General features: G+C 44.7%; 2 protein-coding genes across 3 annotated transcripts in view; both read right to left on the reverse strand.

The window, feature by feature from the left end:
* Window positions 1-3051: 3051 nt before the first annotated feature.
* Window positions 3052-13107, reverse strand: part of arhgap40 (Rho GTPase activating protein 40) — a 28393-nt gene continuing 18337 nt past the window's right edge. For both annotated transcript variants that reach the window (XM_084062773.1, XM_084062772.1), the window contains exons 11-15: window positions 8837-9043; window positions 7798-7941; window positions 7263-7411; window positions 6927-6982; window positions 3052-6374 (exon numbers count right to left, since the gene is read on the reverse strand). In XM_084062773.1, coding sequence (XP_083918899.1) covers window positions 6268-6374; window positions 6927-6982; window positions 7263-7411; window positions 7798-7941; window positions 8837-9043 — 663 coding nt within the window. In that variant the 3' untranslated portion in view covers window positions 3052-6267. The remainder of the gene's footprint in view (window positions 6375-6926; window positions 6983-7262; window positions 7412-7797; window positions 7942-8836; window positions 9044-13107) is intronic.
* On the reverse strand, window positions 10554-11744 carry LOC311049420 (E3 ubiquitin-protein ligase KCMF1-like; the record flags this gene model as incomplete). The annotated part of the gene is made up of 1 exon (XM_084062992.1): window positions 10554-11744. The coding sequence occupies one exon, from the start codon at window positions 11742-11744 to the stop codon at window positions 10554-10556; it is 1191 nt and encodes a 396-aa protein (XP_083919118.1).

Here is a 13107-nt window from a genome sequence, read left to right on the forward strand (position 1 = left end):
GCTCTGAATACGAGGTGAAAAATAAAAGAACAGCGGAGGTGAATGGAGGTAATTGACACACAAATAGTAAAGCGGTAAAAATAGAAGGCGGCACAGTTAATTGGTCCATGCTCCGTTGCTAGGAGACGCCGGGCCTGGATGCTGCAGATAAACCTAGAATGCCTCCCCCTGGAGGGAGGGGAACAGTGGGAGACAAGGGGGGGGGGCGAACAGGGGAGTGTGGAGATAGGGAGAGAGCCAGAATTGAGAGAAGGGGGAGAGGGGCGACCGGGGGGTGGTGTGAGAACATGAGAAAGATAGGGGCATTTCTCATTCATGGGGGATACCCCCTCCCCTAAAAAAAAATGACTTTCCTGCCTTCCACTCAAATCTCTGATTCTGTCATATAATCGCCTATATTCTTTAGATGTGAGGAGCACGTTGATATGAAAGGTTTTATTTCTGATCGTCTGATATGCTTGTTTGTAGGTTTGGGGGGTTAGGCCTAAATTGCTACCTTAATTTTCTACTTTCAGAAATCTATTTCGGAAGCAAATGTCTAATGACAACAATTAATGAACAAAGTGCTCCACTTTCCTTTTTCTTTTTCAAATGATGAATATCCCATTTTGGACAAGAGACTGAGCAGTGTTAATGTAAAATGAATTGCACCACTTTCTTTTCCCCCTCACTGAGACACACTGGTAACAGAAAATAGAAACATCACAATTAACCACTTATACTGTATTTTGTTGTTTCTACCCTTGTCTACACTGTGTAGCATGTAAATACTCCAAGAAAATGAACACATTTAAAAGTGCAGTCACTAACAAACAATACACCATCAGACAGTTTGTCAACTGTAGTTCTTCCAATGTACAGTAGTCTACATGATTTCCTGCAAATGTAATCGCCAGTATGTAGGCAAAACATCCAGATCAGTCCGCACACGCATTATAATAGAACACATGAGTGCCATCAGACGCAAGGACATTAAATCTCCTATTGCCAGACACTTTATGAAAGCCGGTCACTCTGTAGCAGATCTGTCATTCACAGTGATAGAACAAGTTAAAAAGTCCAGAAGAGGTGGTGATTTAGACACCAAACTCTTACAAACTGAATCCAGATGGATTTTTCACTTGCAATCTGTTAACCCGGGTGGCATGAATGAAGACCTTTCCCTCCAATGCTACCTATAGGAACCCTGCATTTATCTTATTTTGTACTAATTTGTATAATTTATTTTAAAAATCCTTAAATGTTACTAATGTTACTGTTTTAACAAATATTTTTCAAAAATGTGTATCAAAATAATGCTGACATGACTGGACTGGATGCATAAACTGTTTACATAGTGAACTTCATGATTCAAATGCAAATGTGTTATCCTGGTCTTTCTGTCTGCAATTGATTTGTCCACGCCCTACGGTAACCATGGTAATGACCTTGAGTAGTGATCCTCAGCACCTGAGCTGAGGTGATCAAGCACCCCATAAAAGCAGTGTATTTGTCTGTGTCCCACCATTATAGCACTGACGAAGGTCCTGGGAGGACAGAAACGTTTACTTTTTAATCCACTGAGCACCGAGCACATTATGGGCATCTAAAAATAAAGAAAATGTTTTTTCTTTAACTCTTGTCTAAGGTCTTGTCTTAACCTCCATGCAGTGAGCGAGTCTCCTTCAGTCAGTTTACCTTTATGCTGTACAACAAACAGCAGGAAAACAATATATATGTTAAAAAACTAAACAAACAAAAAACACCTATAATGACATACCCAAAATAGGGACACCAAATTGAAATTTAATAAAAAATAAGTAATATTAATCATTTTCATCAACAGAATAATCACTTTGCCGATCGCAGGTGGAAACCAAAAGCTGCCACTAAATAAGCGGAGAGGGAAAAGCTTCACATTCAACACGATAACCACTCGCCCCTCATCGCTCAATCTAGTCATCTCCCGTCAAATCAACACAAAAGAGGAGAGGCCCGTTTCCTCTGTCAAATGCAGCGAAAGTGGCTGTGCTCTGTGATTAGCCCTGAAAGGGATGCAGAGGCCTGATTGGTGGAGGGATCCATGGGTCAGGCATTGTGCCAGGGCCTCATACAGGGGCTGCTGATTGCTATTCATCCATTGATTACAGTAATTTCGATCTGCAAGCAGGCTACAATTCTATGCTCTGTCGCACGACGGTGTTGCCCGCTGAAAATAGATGATCTACAAGCTCACGACGCGCTGCATCCATGATGCGCCGTGTGCTTGTAGATCAGGCTTGTGACTCTGAGCTTGTAGATACACCGGCATACGATGAAGTATTCAATTTGGCAGGCAGACAGGCGGGCTGGAGGCCTGGCTGGTGCTGTCTGTGTGGTGAGGGTGTTGGGTGGGTGTGTGGGGGATTCTCTTTTCCTCTGGTGATGAGAGAATGAGACCTCCAAACTATTCCCAAATGAAACAACAGAGCGTGTGTGTGTGTGTGTGTGTGTGTGTGCGCGCGCACACACACACACACACACACACACACACACACACACACACACACACACACACACACACACACACACACACACACACACACACACACACACACACACATATATCGGCTATAGCTGATCCTTATGGCTCTCCAATTCCCATTGTGGCTACTGGGAGACCTTGTATAATCACAGTTGATGAGGCAGTTAGTTGAGAATGGTTTTCCAGGAGGGAATGCAATGATTAATCAAGGAACGACACCGACCAACCGGCTTCTCCACCGGCACACATTACAAGGTTGATCTATCCATTGATTATACCAGTACAGCAAACCATTACTTCGCTATAGATTTCCTTCATTGTGTGTGTGTGTGTGTGTGTGTGTGTGTGTGTGTGTGTGTGTGTGTGTGTGTGTGCGCGTGCGTGCGTGCGTGCGTGTGTGTGTGTGTGTGTTAGCAAATGCATGAGTACCACTTTATGGTGGTGGGAATGAAGGCAGCTGTAAATTAATATGCATGATAAATGTTGCCCACATACAAATCCATCCACCTCACTCCTTTCCTCTCCTCAAAAACACACACATCTTAACAATGTTATTTTCACATTTATTGACAAATGGGAGACATTTATTTTACAAAAAAATAAAAATAAAATAGTTTCTACCGTAACGCCTAAGATATTTTCACAGAAGGGGAAGAACATACAAACTGATGTAAACTCTATGAACAGACATTCAGTGTGTTGTCTTTGACAACCATACAGCGTTGTAAAAGAAACCAGTGTCTTTAACACTAACAGTACAGTAGACTAGATTGTTTTGATTATGAGAAAAATACCCCTCAAGTCCACAACCGCACAGATGACCTGCCTGATACAACCATAATGTATGACTGACAATCATTTACTCCTTCCAGATGCCTTGGATGACTATATACAGTAATTTAACACTGTTTATATTGCATTTTTATATCAATTTAGCCTCAATGGCTCAAACAGCTCTTCTTTCCTCTCCTTCCCTGTCACAACAAACACAATGACTCAATATACAGTTCATGTAGAGGAAACCTGTGCCAGTGATTCGACGACATCATATTCCATTGTTCAACCAACCACTCAAACCCTATTATACTTCATTGACTGGAGTCCCCCAGGGCTCTGTACAAGGCCCTCTAATGTTTTCTCTCTTCACCCATCTGTTTGTCGAAAATACAATCTACAAGCTCACAACGGGTCACAATGTGACTCGTCGTGAGCTTGCCGATCGGCTATTATCGCCAAATGTTTGCCCCAGAATAGGGATGCTAGGGGTTCATGTGGTCAACTGACAGCGTGTCCCTGTGTGTGTGTGTGTGTGTGTGTGTGTGTGTGTGTGTGCGTCATGTTTCCGGGGCTTGGCTATAGGTTGTCATACTGCTTGCCCTCTGGGAGGCAGCTTTAGAGGTGACCTAGTTCTCCTGATCATTGTCAGCAGAAGGGTCGTTTCATCAGCGTGCTTTGTGCCGGGGCACTGAACTGTGTCTTGGATGCAGGGGACAGGCCAATTGGACTTGTGTAATGAAGCTCGACACACACACACACACACACACACACACACACACACACACACATCGTCGCTGCTGGGTGGAAACCTTGTATGTCCGAACAATTTGTTAATTCTTATTATAATCTTTTTTGCGATGCGTTGTGTGCTTGTAGATCGGCTATTTTCACTACTTTTGTGGCGACACTCTTGTATGATGAAGTAGGGCATTCATTTAAAGAAATGATTGAAATATGGAGATACTTGGTTTCTGCCCCGACAGCAACGACATGCTGAGGCAGAAGAAAAAAGATGCGCGCACACATCAGGTGCACATGTACAGACAAAAACAACCCCCCCCCCCACACACAAAGCATGCAAGCACAGCACTTGTCCATTGTCCCGTCCAGCGGGGCAGTAGATTTTACAACAGCCATATATTACATTCCATTTTCCTCCAAGGCCTGGGACTCCCTGGTGCTATCTTCTGATGCATGTATCACACTGCCATTATGATCCATTATGGGGAAGGCACCCCGAGATGGAGCTGACGGTGTGTTGCTGATGGATGTGGCTGCAAGCCTGGGCCGTCATTACCTTGCCTATATCGAGTCCGGGAGACACTTTCCTCAAAATGGCGGTGAAGCCACAAACATGGCTCGAAACTGAGGTGGTAAATGATTGGAGTCTAACGATCGGTACGAAACATTTCAGCACATTCATTCTCTGCTTGAGTGTGTCTGGGGCTGCAATAGCTTACTGGTTTCGTGTTTAACTCGCAGAGTCACGACACGATACATTCATCCGACACATTTCTTGTCAGACATACAGCACTGGTGATTTCAATACGTCTTTATCAAAAGGTATACTGTATGGCTGAGCAATATGTTTTTAGGCATTACATTTATATCCTTCATGAAGGTATACCAACAAGTTGTTTAGCGGAAATCCAAAGAGAGATATTGAGAGAAAGAGCTGATCGTGAAAACGACAAAACCAAAACAACAGAAAGTACAAGAACACTGCAAATACCACATGAGAATGGGTGAGTTTACACCGCAGCCACACTGTTGAAGTGAGAGAAGTGACTCCCCTTCAAGCTAAATGTATTTCACATAACATTCATGAATACATAACAATTGTATTGTTTCACATTCATATAAATAATCACTTGTACGCAAGAGTCACTTCAGTATATTAAAAAACAAACAAAAGTCTGCATTCGTGCATAATGCATTTAATAATAACAAAAACAGGAGGCTGAAGTCCGGCTTCACTGCCTGTCCTTAACTACTCCCTTTAGAGGTAACGACACAGCTCACAGATGTCGAGACGCCGGAAATCCCTTGGCATTAAAAGAAAAGAAAAGGAGTCTCTTTGTACACGTGCTCTCTCTCTCTGTGGGGGGTCAGGTGTTGGACATTTGAGATTTATTTTCTTCTTAGAAGTCCCGAGAGAGAGCAGAGCATGACAGATAGGGGGGTATCAGTTCATCAGGGTCTCTGTGTGCCCCCCCCCCCCCCAAGTTTTTCTTTTACTTTTTTTGAATGGTGCCATTTCAGAATGAAACCATACATACACACACACGCTCTCCACATCAGCCCACCTTTTGTTGCGCAAAATGTCTGTTGCAAAGTGGGAAGGGGGAAATTGAGCAAAAGAAGAGAAACTGTGTGTGCGTGTGTGTGCGTGTGTGTGTGTGTGTGTGTGTGTGTGTGTGTGTGTGTGTGTGCGTGCGTGTGTGTGTGTGTGTGTGTGTGTGTGTGTGTGTGTGTGTGAGAGAGAGAGAGAAAGAGAAAGAGAGACAGAGAGAGACATGGAGAGAGAGCGACGTAAGTCTCTTGCAGTCAGTCAACCAGTCAGTTAGTGTATTCTTGTAGCCAGAGGCGGACTGCATCACCATCTGCTCTGTCGTTGTCAGAGTTGATTGCCTGAGAATATAGCCAGCAAACCAAAATGGTCCCGGCCACTCTCCTGTCCTGTCCTCTCCTCTCACTGTCAACAGTCCTGGCAGGACATGTCTATCTGTCAATCAGTCTCGACTGACAGACAGACAGACAAACAAAGACAAACACGTAGTCAGATAGATAGAAAATGAGGGATAGAAAGAAAGAGAGAGAGAAAGTGCAAGGTTTGTGGACTCCTTTGTGTTTCTGGCAGTCTTTCCTTCTCAGGGCATGCGTCTCTCGACCTTGTTCTGTCCTATGTTGGCGTAAGTAAACGGAGGAGCTTGCATGTCCCCCCCCCCTCCGTCCTTCCACAGTCTCTGGTGTGGCTGTCCTGGCCGTCACAGCCCTCTGCTGGCACTGGGTTTCAGCTTGATCAGCCACTCCCCTCCTGGGTTGCTGTTGTACAGGTCCAGAAGGTGCGTGTTGGGATCCAGACAGTGCTCACCTGTGGGACACACACACACAAATGCAGTTATGAACTGAAAGCCTTAGATCATAGGTCTTCAACAAGCAGTTTAAGTACCGAAGCAAAGGTCAAGTTAACTAAGTATTGAGGGTTTAAGTGATTAAATGTCTGAAATACACATTAGCATGAATCCAACATATAAATAGAAAATACAAAACAAAGAAACAAACAACATTAATTTACATAGTGCTGTCAAACAAGTCTATGAAGCTATTTATGAAACTTCTGCAACACGTTCTGCAACACCATTTTATACAACAAAACAAATGTTCATCCCACTCCAAGGCATCATCCATTTTACACACATGTAATGTCCATCGGATCGATGGCCTGAGCCCATCTATACTCTCGTGTGTGAGAGCACGTAGTACATGTGTGTCCTAATATGCAATTGTCTGCTCTGATAAGTGCAGATGCAGTGCCAGGCACAGCTCATTGCGTAAGACCCTCACTACCAGCCTCATCAGTTCAACAGACAGAAAGACATGCGAACGTCAGAGCCAAGAGAAATGGTTCCATCATCCTACTTACCGATGTTCCCTCCCACTTCGTAGATTGCGCATTCCGGGAAGACAGCGGAGCCGTTTCTGCACGGGAGAGATACAGTATAAGAGAGATGATGGTACATGAAGATCACTCAGTTATTCTAAGTTTGATTGCACAGTGGAATGGCACAAATACAAGTTTGATTGCATGGAAAGATCCATATCAGTCGTAATGTTGATTCTGAGAAACGCAAATCAATAAACTGAGTGAAATCATAGAAAATGGAGGTAAAACTAGAGCAAAGAGAGGGAAAGAAGTGCAAGCGAAGGTAACTAGTCATTCTAGTCATCGTACTAGCATTGTACTAGCAACTAATCATACCTCCGTAGCTTGCCCTTGCTCTTGTCAGGGCTGCAGAGGAACTGCCGGTTGAACTGGGCCAGTAGGTCCGACGCCCGGGAGTTGGCGTTGACCTGGACTTCCATGGTGCTGCTCAGATCGCCAACCTGGATCTTCACCGTGCGGGACGGCTGCAAAAACACAAGCAAAAAAGGGAGTAGGTTAACAAACTATTAAACCTGGAAATGACACATTTGAGATGGAGTCCGTCCTCAAGAGGAAAGGAATTACATTTTTCTCTCTTCAGATATTTTATTTTAAACCAAGCATGCCATGTGTGTGAAATGCATTTTGAGGACCATGGTGTATTTTCTTTCGGAGTTATTTCTTTGTTTATAGAGTGTGTAAACGGCAACATTGCAAAGATCTTTTTTTTCTCCGAAAATTGTTACTTTTCTGCCTGATTTTACTTTCATTCTGATTTCATGCATTGTTGTTTTTATCCCAGTGTGATTGTGATGTAAAGTGTCTGAATACTAATGAAAAATACTATACAAACAAAATGTTTGTGTCTGACCTCTGCACATTTCTTGTCGTCTTTGTCCCGGCTGTCCGTGTGGATCTTCCTCAGCAGGTTCTTGATGCGGCGGTCATAGAACTGGTAGCGCTTGCTGCTGTTCTCATTAAGCTTACGCACCTGGCCCATCAGGAAGTTAGGCACCTGAGAAAAACAAAACACATCCTCCTGTCATCCTGAGAGTCGTGTCAACCAGTGGTAGACAGTAACTAAGTACATTTATTTGAGTACTGTACTTAAGTGCATTTTTGGAGTATTTGTTTTTTGAGTGGTGCCAACCACTCCTATATCTGACTTTGTCTGTGCGTCCGTGTGTATGTCCGTATGTCCGTGTGTATGTCCAATAAACAAACATTGATGACAACATCAATACGGGGCTCATCAAAGGCACCACTCTCTTCACACAGGGTGTGATTTTTTATTTGTATGTTTATTTTGAGTTGCACAAGTTGAAATAAAGGAAACAGTCCTCCTGTCCCCTCCATCATTAAGGCTGATTTATACATAGTTGTTGTTCCGTGCCAAAAATTGTAACACGTTGTGAGATGTAGATCTGCTAAAGTACTTTAGTTTGCGGGACACAGTCAAATAACTACATATAAATGAAACTACCCATGAAACTACCATCCATATTGTTGCTGTCGAGCAGAAATCCTGTATCTCTATATTTCAACGTTTTACGTTTTATTTGTAAATAAAATGAACGAGTGTCACGCAAAAGTAGCAAAAACTCTACAAGCTCACAAGGCTTTGTGGTGAGACGCGCTGTGAACTTGTAGATAGTCTATTTTTGCTATTTTGGGAACAAAAATGAAATTGAAAGTGTAAGTGGTTCTGTAGGTTTAATAAATATTTAACCAATGAAAAGTATTAACAAGAGCTTGTTACTAAATAATAACTACATTGAACACAGGTTATTTCTTTTGTCCATATCCTGTAAAAGAATCGTTTTGGACATACATAAGGTTTCCACCCGACAGCGACGATATTCAATAATAACATCAGCATATGTGTTGCTGTCTCTGAAGGCTGGACTGACCGTCCAGAGGAGGTCCTGGTAGCGGATGAGGAGCCTCATAATGTCGGCCGCCTTCTCCGCCTGTCCTTTCTCTGCGCCCTCGGTCAGCCTGCTGGGCACGGCCTTGTGGAGGAACAGGTTGGGAGCCATGATGGTGGCCACGGCCCACAGGTTCATCCTGTTCCTCTTCTCCCTGGACACCACCTTGCTGAGGAACTCCAGGAGCGCCTGGAGGACAGGGGGGGGGGATGGAGGAGAGAGAGCCATATGTTCAGAGATGAACGCATGCGAGAACACATCGACATGCATGCACCAATTATGCATTTAAAGTCTGGAAAAATATGCTTAAACACGCGTACAGAAAAACACACAGACGGGCGCATATGTACGCATGCACATGCACCTGACATGTAGGCCTACAGATGCACACACGCTCAATGAACCAAGAGAGAGGAACACAGATATGGAACCCATTTCAGCATCAGCTGCTCTGTTATCAGAATGGAGACAACATGGTAGCCCAACCTTCCTGGCGCGGAAAAAAATTATGATTATTTGCAAATTGGCTACTGTGTGGATTGCAGTGGTGTAAAGTAACTAAGTACATTTACTCAAGTACTGTTCTTAAGTACAATTTTGAGGTAATTTTACTTTACCGGAGTATTTCCAATTGTCTATACTTTTACTTCTACTCCACTACATCTTAGAGGTAAATATTGTACTTTTACTCCACTACAATTATTTGAAAACTTTAGTTACTAGTTACTTTGCAGATATACATTATTATATTATAAAACATACATTAACCACTTTAGCCCTATTTTACACATAGGCTATTTGGAAATAGCCTATGTATCCTACAAGCTCACAACGCGATGCGACGCGTCAATTGCAGCACTGGTGTGGAGTGCAGCACTGGTGGATTGCCAAACCATGGGGTGTAACCAGACTGACTCTTATAAGAGGCCACTTAAAGCTACAATCTTATATTAAAATTGGCTTAAGGGAGGACCGACCGACCACGTTGTCACGCTCATGTCACTATGACTGAGCCATAACCATATAAGGAGTTCCCCAATGCAGCTACGCCCAAATATGGGGTGTGTTGTCTAACTTCAATATGTAGTCATGGCATCAGCGATCTCCATACATGGGCATAAAAAGGACAAGGACTGACAGATACAGAGACATAAGATATTGTTCGGATCGGCGGTGCGATGTAGGTGTGAGGGCCGAACCTCTGGTAACTGCACGGAATCTGAGTGTCTGTCTGTCTGTCTGTCTGTCTGTCTCAGGCATAACTCGAGGGCCATCTGGTCGGTTCTACATGGAGACCAGCCCACCTATGCCAGTATATATATATATGCATGTGTTCCAGAGCCATTGCACGTCATTTCTATTTCCTTTTAAATCGACCTATAAATGCTTCTTTTTTTTCTTTAGTTGCATTCCTTAGGTAGCAGTGGAGGCAAAGATCTCTGAATGCAGATAAATACTTTGTCTACTATAGAGGAATCATGGGATATCTGGCATTGATTATCAACTTTCATATAGTTTTTCTATAGTATAGTACAAGTTATTTTTCCCACAACGCTTTTGCTCACTTTCACATTCTCTCTTCTCGCTATTTTTCTTTATAATAATAATATACGCAGGGGGAATGGGCACAAAGAACGGGCCGGAAAGAGCCACAGTCTTTCTTCAACAGTTGGTTTAGGCGCGGTTGGCGGCCATGTCATCAAAGGGGTGGAGCGGGTGGAGTGGGAGGCTCTTTCTTTGCCGCTGCAGGCATTGTCGTTGTCGTCTTTGCATTGGGGTTCGCCATCTCTTTGAGGTTGAGGTTCTCTAGTGCCACGTCCAGGGTCATGAGCTCCACGCCGCCCATGGACTTGAAGTCACCGAACTTCCGCAGTGGCCGGTGGCAGTCGTTCTTATCCTCGGAGGAGGAGGAGGCCGGGCCGTCCTGGTCGGGCATCAGCGTCGACAGCAGGAGCTCCGTCACAAACAGGCTCCGGTCGGCCCACTGGGCCTCGCACGCCTCCTGCTCTTCCTCAGACAGCGGCGGCTCGCTCAGCCTGTTGAGTAGGAACTGGGAGCTATGTGCCTTGTGCTGCGTGTTGGACTCACTGGGACACAGGCTGGGACTCGGGTTAGTGTCCTGATTGGTGCTGGGGTTGGCGGCGCCCGGGTTGGTATGGAGGATGGCGGCGGCCGGATTGGTATTGAGGACGGCGTTGGTCCCGGCGTTGCGGGTCATTTCCAGCTGCTGTCGCGCCTCCTGGACCTGCTGGCGCTCCAGCTGTAGCTGCATGTGAAGCTGCTGGAGCTGGGACAGCGACGGACCCGAGTTCAGCTGACCGAGCCCCGAACCCTGTAACGCCGAATACTGAGACAAAAGCTCTGCTATGGAGTCTGTAGCTTCTCCACTGTGGTCGTTGGAGCTTTGGGAAGCGCTCTGGCTGGCAAGCCCGCGTCCCGGGGGAACCACACTTGACTTTTCAGAGGCTCTGAGTGCTCCGTGTTCAAGTGTGAGATGAGCAGCAAAGTCGTTGGTCACACGATTAGGCTCGCCACCCGGCAGCGCTGCACATACAGGACAGACCACCTCTGTGGGGGTCCCTGTGTGCTCGGCAGCTACGTGCTCGTGCAGGGAGACCAGGGTGTGGCCCATTCTGCCGCAGTAGGGACATGTGAAGGCCTGGGGCTGCCCTGGCGAGAAGGCTTCTCCCCCATAACATACGTCAAAGTCAAACGGGGTCAGTATGCACTGCATGGGATGCTCCGTGGCGTGTTTGTCTGAGGTTGCTTCCTTCCCGTAGCATAGTGCGCATAGATCATAGTCGAAACAAGTTAAACATTTGAATCGTCGCCCTTGGAAGTCTACTGTTTCACACGCGTCACAGCTCACACCTTTATGATGACGGGACATCCTAGGAGCGTTAACTCGGCACCCTGTTCAGGCTCTCTGGCTTGTAACACGGAATAAAATAGTGTCATCAGTATAGGCTCCTATATGGGCATGCCCTGTATGGGCGTATACTGATGACATCAGGGACCTCCATATATGGACATAAAAGGGACAAGGACTGATAGATACAGAGATCTCCATATATGGGCATATCAGTCGGATCGGCGGTGCGACGTAGGTGTGAGGGCTGCGTAGCGGCTCGAACCTCTAGTACTGTATATGGGCATAAAAGGGACACAGACAGACAGACGGGTACAACAGGTACTCTGACTATGGGTACAAAGGGTACAACGCGTATTGCATAAACAGGTGGGGCATGCATTACCAACATCGTTCCTGAATGACAAATTGTAACTCTTTCACTCCATTCTTATTTGTAATATTACATTCTTCAAAAGATTAGTTTTCGTTCTTTCATAGCATCATATGCTAATGAGGGTTTTCTATTGCAGTTTTCTAAGCAACATTTCGTAGTTGGCTAAAGGGGATACTTGGATTCAGAAATCAAGGTATTGAAGAATGAATCCCTGACATGGCTAATACACGTATGGAGCTCTCAAACTGTATCCAGCTCCAGTATTTACATGGCTAATACGCGTACGGAGCTCTCAAACTGTATCCAGCTCCAGTATTTACATAAACTGTATCCAGCTCCAGTATTTACATGGTTAATACGCATATGGAGCTCTCAAACTGTATCCAGCTCCAGTATTTACATGGCTAATATAATACGCGTATGGAGCTCTCAAACTGTATCCAGCTCCAGTATTTACATGGCTAATACACGTATGGAGCTCTCAAACTGTATCCAGCTCCAGTATTTACATGGCTAATACACGTATGGAGCTCTCAAACTGTATCCAGCTCCAGTATTTACTTCAGGCAGGTTTGAACTTACATAACAGAACAATCCCCACTGACAGGACAGCTGCAGAATGTTTTTTATTTTTTCCCTGGAGCCATTAAGCAGAGAGTTGATTGGACACTTACATCAGTAAGAATGAGTCACGGTTAATGCATGCCATTACATAACTATAGAGGCTTTCAAATCAGGTTTAAAGACAAAACAGGTCTGCGTTATGAAACTGCCGTGAAATCATATATTGAGATAAACTCACAGAGCAGGTTAACTGAGGAGCGAGCTACGTCTGTGCCACACTGTGTAGGCTATGGGAATATGATTTATGACTGACACGAGAATCTTGCATCAATTTCCTCTCCATGGAGGTTGTAACAGTGACCTGGTCTAATGCCTGATTTATACACAATGCATCATGTGCCGAAAATAGCTGATGCGTTCACATTGTAGAATGCGGGTAGATCA

Source organism: Gymnoscopelus microlampas (genome assembly GCF_963454915.1).
Source record: "Gymnoscopelus microlampas genome assembly, chromosome: 7".
In the NCBI taxonomy this organism is placed as follows: Eukaryota; Metazoa; Chordata; class Actinopteri; order Myctophiformes; family Myctophidae; genus Gymnoscopelus; species Gymnoscopelus microlampas.